At 44.0% G+C, this 10,325-nt stretch overlaps 1 protein-coding gene and 2 long non-coding RNA genes across 3 annotated transcripts; 2 read left to right on the top strand and 1 right to left on the bottom strand.

The window, feature by feature from the left end:
• Positions 1-578: 578 nt before the first annotated feature.
• Positions 579-5,043, top strand: LOC147622867 (acyl carrier protein 2, chloroplastic-like). Its single transcript, XM_086822497.1, has 4 exons — positions 579-762; positions 897-977; positions 4,479-4,601; positions 4,680-5,043. The coding sequence occupies exons 1-4, from the start codon at positions 592-594 to the stop codon at positions 4,800-4,802; spliced, it is 498 nt and encodes a 165-aa protein (XP_086678623.1). The 5' UTR covers positions 579-591; the 3' UTR covers positions 4,803-5,043.
• A 150-nt stretch (positions 5,044-5,193) lies between these two features.
• On the top strand, positions 5,194-6,589 carry LOC147622866 (uncharacterized). The gene is made up of 2 exons (XR_015269542.1): positions 5,194-5,815; positions 6,012-6,589. It is a non-coding gene; the product is annotated as an uncharacterized LOC147622866 (long non-coding RNA).
• Positions 6,590-7,958: 1,369 nt separating this feature from the next.
• On the bottom strand, positions 7,959-9,311 carry LOC147622865 (uncharacterized). Its single transcript, XR_015269588.1, has 2 exons — positions 9,231-9,311; positions 7,959-8,326 (listed from the first exon to the last, which is right to left on the bottom strand). It is a non-coding gene; the product is annotated as an uncharacterized LOC147622865 (long non-coding RNA).
• Between the last annotated feature and the right edge of the window lie 1,014 nt (positions 9,312-10,325).

The raw sequence follows: 10,325 nt of genomic DNA, 5'->3' as shown, positions 1-10,325 counted from the left end.
TCTGTGTCAACAGTCTGACACTGGTGGTTAGTTGATAGTTTCTGAGGATTGGTTCTGGTTATGTTTAAGTGTTTTGAGGTCCCTGTGGTGTTAGTTGACTCAAAGGAGGGATCTTCTCTGTCAGCTGGGTCAGTTAGGCTAGTTGGGAGGAAATAGGCCTTTCAGAGGTAGTTGTGGGCTTGTAGTAGTCAGCAAAGAGCTTGGGAGGTGATATCTTGCTAAGATGAGTGACATCTGAGGGTTTGCATAGCTGTGAGAAGACATTTTAGGAAGTTTCAGATTGACTGTAGATTTCAGAAGCAGAAGGTTCTGTGTGGCAGAACTCTGCAGGAGGAAAGTGAAGGAAGGGTTAGAGGAGGGTCGGCATGAGAGTCGTGTCCCCATCAATTTTGATGGCTTGGAAGTTAGGCTTGAGGTAAGGGTGGTTGCAACGCGTAAAGAAGGAGTAAATAAAAAAGCTTTTATGCAAATACGGCTTTGGGCTGAAAAGGAAGCTACTCCCCCTTTTTCTACACGTTTACCTTATGGTGCCGACCCTAGGCGGCCGACCCTACGCGGACCTCAACCTTGCATTAAAATGGGTTTAGTCTAATGCAAAACGCCACCCCTGAACCCAATTGGAGTGAGATCGCGGAAGGTTATAACTCGAGACCAGCTGGGGCAATTTTATCCTGTCTACACCATACGATGGCATCTCTCTCTGCCTCCTCATTTCTTCAGTCGACCTCCTCGTCTGCTCCTTTGCGTCACTCTTCTTCTGAGGTATTTACCTACACTTTATGCGGTTTGTTCTATGCATAGAGCACAGAAGTTCATATAGGTGTAATGGCCTTTTTGGTGGTTGCGTGCAGACATCTCTATGAATGAATGGCCTTTTTTTTTGTTGTTTTGTGCAGACATCTCTAAGGACCAATGGCTCTCTCGTGAGCTTGAGAAGGATGCAGAGCAATAACAGGAGGCTGCGCATCTCTTGCGAGGTGAGAGAAGAAAAAAAAACACCTGTTCAAATATTTTATGTGCTACAGTTGATCTTCGCACAAGCCCTTTTTCCCCAAAAGGACCCCAAAAAAAAAAAAAAACAAAGCAGGTTTCTTACCTTGGACTACTTCCATCATTTGCTACTGGCGTATGTATGGTTATCCTTCTTCCTGTATTATTGGAAGGTTTGCCCACAATTATACACTGAAACTCTCCATGTAGGTTTGTGTGGAGTTTTGCATTGTTTGCCCTTTGTAAAATACACGAGGATCTGGGAAGATGGGACTCATGTGGAACACTATTGATGGGCATGTCTGCTGAGTCCATGTAGGATCCAGCCATGAGGGCCAGTCTGCCCTGTAGGATTGCGCGAAATGGGTGGGTCTGTATTGCTCGTGGAGAATGGGCAAATTCTAGTGCGCATGTAGCATCCATCCTTGTGGTTATGTAGCATCCAGCCATACGAGCCGGTCTGTAATATCCATGTAGAATGGCTAGCCTAAAGTGCTGTATAGGAGTCATACAGGAATGGGTAGACGTCAGTGCCCATGTAGAATGGACAGACTATTTGTGTGGTTAGTTGTCATGTGCATGACATGCTCATGGATATTCTCAAGGCTAATCCAGAAGGGGCAGCCAAGAAAAAGATCATTAAAGCTAGGATTTGGAGCACAAGGTGCAGTATGGACTTGGAGCAGGGCATGGAAAAGCATGGAAAGTGTCGTCGGCTGAGACAAGAGACTATCGGCCGTACCAATTCAGAGGCGGGCGACAGGCGCTTCAGGTTATGGAGAGAACGCAGCCCGACCAGCAGTTATTGAAGATAATGTCCAGTCGGCAACAGTCGGCCAGCGTTTCATTTGTCCAGAAGGCCTATAAATAGGCAATTTGCTCCTCAGTGTAAATCATTCACTCCCTTATGGAGTGGGTCCTTAGTGTAGGACTGTTTTGGTGTTTTTCACCTTTTCAAGAAGGCAGCCTATGGCTGTAGACTTAGGATACCTTTCTCCATGATGCCCATGACGCCATTACTAGTGGTCATAGGGGCAAGAATTCGACTATAGAGGAATTGGAACGGCAATATTATTGGCCAAAGATGAGGTGAGATGTGTTTACATATGTACAACGCTGTGATATTGGTCAAAAGGTGAAAAGCTCCTAATGGAAAGAAAATAGGGTTGTTACAGCCCTTGCTTATTCCGGAGGGTCCTTTCCAAGATATTTCATGTATCAGACTACGATGCCAAGTTGACTAGTCATTTTTGGAGGGCATTGTTTGATAACTTTGGTACTAAATTAAATTTTTCCAGTGCATTCCACCTGCAGACGGACGGCCACACAGAGATATACAACCAGTTGGCCTTTGATGTGCTGAAGTGTTATGTCCACGATCAGCAAGGTAAGTGGGAATCGTATTTGCCTTTAGTTCAAGCTGTTTTGAATGATTCTTTTTCTTCAGCTATTGGCAGGACTCCATATGAGGCAGCATTTGGAAGACCTTTTCAGTCATTATTGACTAGGACCTCGTCTTCAGTACTTGAAGCGAATAGAGTGACGGAGTCTTATCAGGAGATTTTAGAGTTAGTAAAAGACAGATTGGCTAAAGCGCAAGAGGCCTACACTCGACAGGCCAATAAAGACCGAAGGGATATGAAGTTTTCGGAAGGGGATTGGATTTATCTTCGGATTATGAAGCAAAGGTTGAAGCAAGTGGGCAAGCGATGCCCAAAGTTGTCTTTCAGGAGCTTCGGACCCTTTCCCATCAAGAAAAAGATCAATGAGGTTTCCATGTATTTAAAGTTACCTCTGAGTTGGACTATGTACGATGTGTCTCACGTCAGTTGGTTAAAGCCATATGCAGGTCCAATCCCTTCAAAAGTTAAAGACGAGGTGGAACCCGATATTGTTGATGAAGCAGAAGTTATGGTTCCAGAACAGATCCTTTTGCACCGTTTCAAGCATGGCTCCGGCCGAAGACAAAGACAGTTCCTCACGAAGTTTCAGGACCGAGGGACCCACGAAGCGGTATGGCTTGACAAAGACTATCCGACGTTATTGATGGATTATTTGGAGGCTATGCAGCTTCCGTCAAGTTAAGCAGAAGGGGATGTCACGTGCATCCCGCACTTGGATGCCACGTCGATGTATCTGTACAGAAGGTGCAAGACCTAGGATGGTAAACTGATCCCATGTGAGCCCAGTCCAAGACGAGTCAGCTAGGGTGTCCCACAGCACAGGAGTCCAAGGTCAGGTGTGCACTGTCCTACACATGAAACAGTTCCAATCCGCACTGTGAGTCTCCCTTTGGAATGATGTCAGTGATTCTGTGTAGCTGGTACGGCACCGGATGCCAGATCATTGTGTAGATAGTTAGGGTTTGCTTTTAGGAATAGGGGCCAGCCCATAGGGCTACCCCAAGTCTTAGTGTGGGCATGGGGATAGTGTGAAACCACTCCCATGAGGGCCAGGAAGGCCCTGGCTGAACCCACCAGCCATGGAAGGGCTGTAGGACAGCCCTAGGGGCATGGCAGGGGTAGCCAACAACACGTAATGTTATGAGGGTTGTAGGGCAAAGTTGGGGCAGTCCTTAAAGGCTGCCCAGTCCCCAAAAACAGCATATATTCAGGGTCCAGCCCATCTAGATTCAAGCGCATGATGCCCAGCCGACAAGGGGGGAAAGCGCAGATTTTTAATGTGAATTTTCAGCATTTAATGCTGAAATATTCAGTCGTGGGACTTTTGTTGCTGGTTGCCTAGTTATAGACTGGCCGACTACTGTTGGCGAGGAGTATAAATAGGTGAGCCATAATTCAGTTGTGTTATCTCATAATTCACCAAGTGCTAAGGCAATGAAGGGCCAGGACAGCCAAGGAGTGCTAACGCAAAGGGGTGAAGGGCTGCAGGTCAAGGGCAAAGTTATCTCAGCCAAGAAAGGTCAAGTTTTCTGTATGTTCTTTTCAGATTTGCATCATTCTAATAAAGCAAATACACCATTCATGGTGGGGACCCTTCAGAGGGTATTTGGGACCCAATATTGTGTCCTCTCCTCTCTTCCTCTCTCTCTATTTTCTGCACATCTTCATTCAGTTTTGTGTGTTAATTCCGTCGTGAAAAGTGTGCTGATTTTTGAGCATTGAAGTTACCGATCTCCCCCGAAGCTTCCGCATGCCCTTCTGGATTAGCCTTGAGAATGTCCATTAGCATGTCATGCACATGACATTAGTAGTGCTTGGGGAGCTGATTGGCCACTTAATTGACTTTTAGAGAAGCCCCATCTGCCTTCAGAGTTCGATTTGCATGCATATATGAAGGTCTGTGTCTCTTCTAGAGTGCCCCCTCTCCTTCTGGACCGTCAGCCTTGCCTGTGCATGTTTAAGCTTACTTTCTACTGTCTGCTCAAAACACTTCTTATAGAGGAGAGCATGACCCTGTGTAGAGCTTCAAAAATCAAGCAACAAATTTAAAATAACATTTTTCTGTCTTGTATTTGTGGTCACCAGGCAGCTAAACCTGAGACTGTTCAAAAAGTGATTGAGATAGTGACCAAGCAATTAGCGTCATCACCCGGCAGTGTCCAACCGCACTCAAAATTTCAGGAGCTGGGTGCAGATTCTTTGGATCAGGTATTTCAACATGATCAGGCATGCAGGGGTAATAGGGTGCGTGTATCCAGACTTAATACTGAGATGTATGTTTGATAGGTAGAGATTGTGATGGCCTTGGAGGAAGAGTTCAAAATCAGCGTGGATGAGGACGGTGCAGAATCCATTGTTACTGTGCAGGATGCCGCAGATCTCATTGAGAAAGCATCTGCTAAGGCCTAGTTTCGGCCAAAAGCACCCAAGTGAACTCTTGAAAAAATCAAGAAAACGGTTTTTTGGCACAACTCTCTATTGCTTTTATCAGTATGATAAGGCACTGTGGTCATTTGACTATTTAGAACTTCGTGTTTGTTCAGATGAGGGGTGTTTCATTTTTCAACATTTTGGATACCAACCTCACGAAATGCTGCCTCTGCAGCTATTGAGTTTGTACTATTTTCTTTATTAGTTGCTTTGTCTTTTAGAGGGTTTCAGTTATAAGTATGTGTAACTTGCAAACAGGTTGAAAGAGAGGTGGAGAGGTGAATGCAAGGCAATATTGTGCTGTGCTCCCCTTTTCTCCCTGCTGCAGGTCCATTGACATTTGGTTAGAATGTTAAAGGCTACCTACTTGTTAGATCAAAGATGCACTTGTGAATCGGAGCCTAACCCTTACCTTTCTTGGTGTTTAGAAGCTGTGTGATGAAAATTATTTTGTTGTACTCTAGAAGGGTATGGGTTGTATGGTGTTAAGTCTGTCAATAGTATGTAAAAGTTTTACGATTGTTCCTTTCATACTGGTTTTGATACTTAATGTTCCTTTCCTTATTTCATAATGGTTTGGATACATAGCTAACATCACTGTCATTGGCAATAGTGTGCATCAGTGTCTATTGGCATAAGTCGTCAATAGTCTGTCTAACTGTTTCTGTCCCTTTTTCATATTGTCTTTGATACATAATTAACATTAGTCTCTGTTGGCAAAAGTGTGATAAGTGTCATGTGCATGCACATGGACATGCTCATCCCTAGAGGGGAAGCAGATAAAGACTAGATTCAGGAGCTTCAGCAGCTGTAAAAAGGCATGGAAAGCACTGTATCAGGTTCCTGTGAGCCAGCAAAGGAACATTTGGCAGATGATATTGGCAACAAAAGGGATTATTCAGGTCCAAGGAACTGCTGTCGGCCAGTTCATGCACTCTTCAAGGGCCTATGCGGTCGGCCAGTTCATGCACTCTTCAAGGGCCTATATGAAGGTGGTACTGGTTCCTAGTTCTTTATTTAACATCTTTTGGGTGTTCACTGTTAGGTCACATAATAGAATAGGTAGGCTAGGTTTTGCAAGCGCATGCCTAGGGCTGCCAAGACTTGTATCTTTTAGTACATTATGAATATTCTGAAAATACAGCTCTGTCTCTCTTCTCTCCATCTCTTCTTTGCGTTTTACAACAGGTTCCTATGAAAGGTGTTTAGGGCTGAAAAAAGACACAGCTACTGCGCATGTTACATTGGTATCAGAGCTTCAGGTTCAGCAATTCTAAACACTGATGGTGTCTTAGATGAAGGTGCACAGCCCAAGGAGAGTAATGCAGCTTGGGTCAAGACCCCTCGAAGTTGGTTGGTGTCAGGCTAACCCAAAGGGAGCATTTCATGAGAGTCAATAGTCATTTGGGGCTGCCCAAGAGGCTTTTACGGAGCACTCCAAGGGATGAGATTCATCCAAGGGGTGGAACCAAGGATTCTTGGGGCCAATCTTCAAGAAGGATTCATGTTTGTGCCCAGGGATTAGGGCAAGGAGGAAAAGGGGACAAAGAGGGTCAAGTGCACAGATCTGCATCAGATTGGGTTGAAAGAAGACATAGCTTTTGCGCATGTGATAGTAAGACTATAATGCAACTTAAAAGCTTAAAATTTTGTTTTCTTCCTAAATTTTTTCCCCGTAAAGTGATGGCTGTTGACATTGTAATGCACACAGGCTTTATGCTCATAAATGTGATCAAACTTTGGTCTCTGCTTGTTGTGCGATCAAACTTTGGTCTCTGCTTGTTGTGCTTTCAGATTTAATCAAGTGCAAGTTTAAGTGTAATGTGACTCTTAACTCACTCTATCACCAGATAGATTTCAAGTGCCTTGGGTTGATTGACTATTTAAGAAAGGAGAAACCAATGCTCACTTCCTACATTGGCAAGATCAAGTAAAAAGGATTACGGTGGAAGATTTACTGGATGACCCATAATAGAAAGATGACTTTTCCCACTTAGATAGTTTGGGAAATACATATAATTCTAAGACAAATCAGAGAGACACATATCTCCCATAGAAATACAAATGGAAACAACACAAGAACAAGGTCCCGATCCTACAATACCTTGGGTGGGACTGCAACGTACCATCTGGTAATGCTTCAGGATCTTGACATTTTTTGGTTTTTTGTTTGTATTGTGAGGGTTTGTTTTAGAGACGGAAATTGATGGACCTCATGCCATTAGGCATCCTTGATCGAAGGTGCCGTGGGCAACGTAATTTTTGGCATGCTCGAGAAGTTCATCCATTAAGTCAATCCTTCCATGAAAGTTAATGGATGCCGCTAGTCATAACATGCAACATACCTTACATCTTGAGCAAGGGTTTCATACATGCATGGCAGAACTTAAAATTAAGATAAATTGTATGCTCCTTATGCTTCTAATTATTTGATCCACTCTAGAAATCCTTTCCCAAAGGATTATACAGCTAAATTGAAAATTCCTCCACAATCTTTTTTTCCCTTAATGGCACATGAAAAGCTCGTTTAACTCAAGGCTTCTATATGTACTAGTGAACGACAAGGGAATCGAAATTCTCCCCCTTTCTCTCTCTCTCTCTCTCTCTCTCTCTCTCTCTCTCTCTCTCGCGCGCGCGTCATTAGGAAGTGAATGGGGTATAGAAGGGCCTCTTTATTTGACAGTTTAAGGGAGTCAAACCTTTTCTCTTAAGAAGAAACGTTTTCTAATTTGAAGTTTCAAAACGGTTACTTTATTCGAATTTGAATTTTGAAAAAAAAATAAAATTTAAAATCTAGCAAATAAAATTATATCATGTAACATATCTATGAAAAGCTCTTGATGCGTAGATCACGGATTTGTAATCTCCGCTCAAATCGGAGCTTGTATTTAGAAGTTATGGAGGTCTGAAAATTATAAAATTGTCCCTTCTCTTTTTGGGGAAAAAAATGCACTCTTTGATCACTCTTACACCTCTCTTACAAACCCAACATTTCAGTTCACATGGCAACCTCTCATTTGGCTATTTCTTAATCACCTTGATTAGGTTAGGGTAGATTAAAGGGCCCAAAAAAATCCCATTCACTTCCTAATGACACACACACGAGAGAGAGCGCCACATATATGAAAGAGTAAAGAGTCTTGTGGTCCACCACAATGGTATTATTTATCTATATAAAACTACTAGCTACAATGAATCAGCATCCCAAAAAAACATGCAAGTGCAGCTAAAACGTGAGATCTGAGTAGAATTTCAAAGTGCGAGAAGGGAGAGGAGTATCGAAACAGCCACCACGAAAGGAATGGTGCTTGTGCTGGCGAGGTAATTGTGGGGTGCTGCTTGCGAGGAGGGTGCAGACGCGGGCGCAGCGTTATCCTGGGCAAGTGCAGTCATGCTGCTGCACATAACCATCAAAATCGCCAACATAGCTGCAGCTACTAAGGTCTTGTAACGCAAGGCCATAATGTTGTAGACGTTCCAAATATGGGGTAAGTCACGTACTCCTGTATTCAGCAGCACACGCAACAGAATCAGGTAGCAACTCATGCAGATGAACAAGGATAACACACACACACACACTCTCGCGCTCTCTGTCTGTCTCTCTCTCTTTCACACACACACGCACGCACGTCCACGCACACAGACAACAACAATATTGTGCATGCAAATCACAATGCATGGTTAAACCATAGTTTATTGCTGCATGTGTCCCCTTGCCGGACCTTCTCACAGATGTAAGGCTTGTGCGCGTTCCATGACTGAGTGTGCATTCCATGATCGAGGTCATGATTAAGATATGTAGGTACTATCCTTTTTGGCTTTCGGGCTATCCACATTCTTTGCACCAACAATAGTACCATATGGGCGCCCATGTACATCTATTGAGACCCAATCGTATTCATGGTGTACGGGCACGTGAGCATAAGGCGCTCCCCGAATTATCTTTAGCAAGCTACATAAGCCCAATCTTCACAGATGCCTTCTCCTTCTCATTAATGAGAAAGAGCAAAAACTGCCATACTTCCATACGCCCACACTGGATGGTTTGCCTCACGGAGCATAGCCTCAAACATCCTCTGAGGGATGAACGCATCAGTCTACATGTTAAACATCTTAGTGATTTTGACTTGAGGGGCGGTGAAGTTAGAAATCAACACAAGAGCCGCCCCGTCCTCTATTAAACTACTTGGTATGAGTAAAGGCCATGCAAATCATAGAAGCCTCTCATGATAGATGGGGAACTATCAGACCAATCTCTCTCTCTCTCTCTCTCTCACACGAACACACACACACACTCAGAACACCCAATTTCTCTCTGCGCAAGTCCATGCACACAGACAACACACTTTATCACAAAGCAAGGTTGAGGACCTCGTTTGAGAAATATGGAAGGCAAAGATGGCTTACTTTTTAGTGAGAGCACACAGATTGCAGGCAAATAGAAGGGCTGGCTTGTAAGGCAGAGAAGGTTTTCATTTTATAGGGTACACGACGCTGCTGGAGGTCGGTAAGAGGAAGTAGGAAAGGCGGTCGTAGACGCCACGGTTCCCACCACCTTCAACCCGTTCTCACGGTACCAGGCCCCACGCGTTTTCCAACTCAAACGCTTTGTGGCTGGTCGACCTTGCCATTCCGGGTTCCGGGCTCTCTCACCTCCCGAGACGCATTTCCGACACTCACCCTTTGGAAATGGTCCGAGACTCGAGTCCCATGCGTACTTACTTGCCGCCCTTAATAGGATAGGTGCTTTTCGAGGGACCCTAGTATTTTTTTTTCAAATAAATAAATATTAAAAATTACATCAGCAAATACACCTAGATAAACCATAATTTTTTTTTTGTACACACCCGGGGTCCACTCAAGTGGGTGGAGCCGATTTCTCCTTCCAACAATTAGCCAATTATCATGGTCGGGCAAGGGCCACGTACCATCGGGCAAGAGCCACGAATTAGGCATCTCCCATGACCACCGCAATGAGCTGGAACAGCGGAGGGGTCTCGTATGGATCCTCCTATCTCGGGTGATCCACCACCCGAGGAGGAGGAGTCACTCGAGTGTTCAAGGGGCAAGAGTCCGAGCAACCAAACACATCAAGCGAGCATAGGTGTCCCTTTATAACATGAGAGAGCCTAGTGGGACTTGAAATCATAACCTAGATGTTACAAGTCACAAGCTTGACCACTACACTAACTCAGTTGGAACCTAGATAAACCATAATTTGATTAGTAATTCTGTTACAAAACTGGCCAACTATGTGGATGCTGTCTGCGAATTGAGGGACCGTATTAATTAATTGTGCATATTTCGCCATCTCTTTTCTATAGTTTTTGGTACAATTTTAAAAAGTTGCCAATTATTTTTAATAGAAAAATCTTCATTAATCTTTCCAATTTTTGCAAATTTGACGATCTCATATGCGTCAATCTCTCACCTTCTCCAAATTGGAGAAGTATAGGGGAATTGCTTCAATGATATAAAAAGGAAGCCCCAGCTATTGAGGTT

The sequence above is a fragment of the Cibotium barometz genome, chromosome 28, assembly GCF_041138505.1.
Source record: "Cibotium barometz isolate CiBa-2024 chromosome 28, ASM4113850v1, whole genome shotgun sequence".
Lineage (NCBI taxonomy): Eukaryota > Viridiplantae > Streptophyta > Polypodiopsida > Cyatheales > Cibotiaceae > Cibotium > Cibotium barometz.
The sequence above is the reverse complement of the archived record's forward strand: the minus strand, read 5'-3'. Positions and strand labels throughout refer to the sequence as shown.

Coding starts and splice junctions, on each gene's coding strand:
- LOC147622867 (XM_086822497.1), top strand. CDS start 592: ATGCAAAACGCCACCCCTGAACCCAATTGGAGTGAGATCGCGGAAGGT. Junction 763..896: donor TGCGTCACTCTTCTTCTGAG/GTATTTACCTAC, acceptor TGTTTTGTGCAG/ACATCTCTAAGGACCAATGG. Junction 978..4,478: donor GGCTGCGCATCTCTTGCGAG/GTGAGAGAAGAA, acceptor TGTGGTCACCAG/GCAGCTAAACCTGAGACTGT.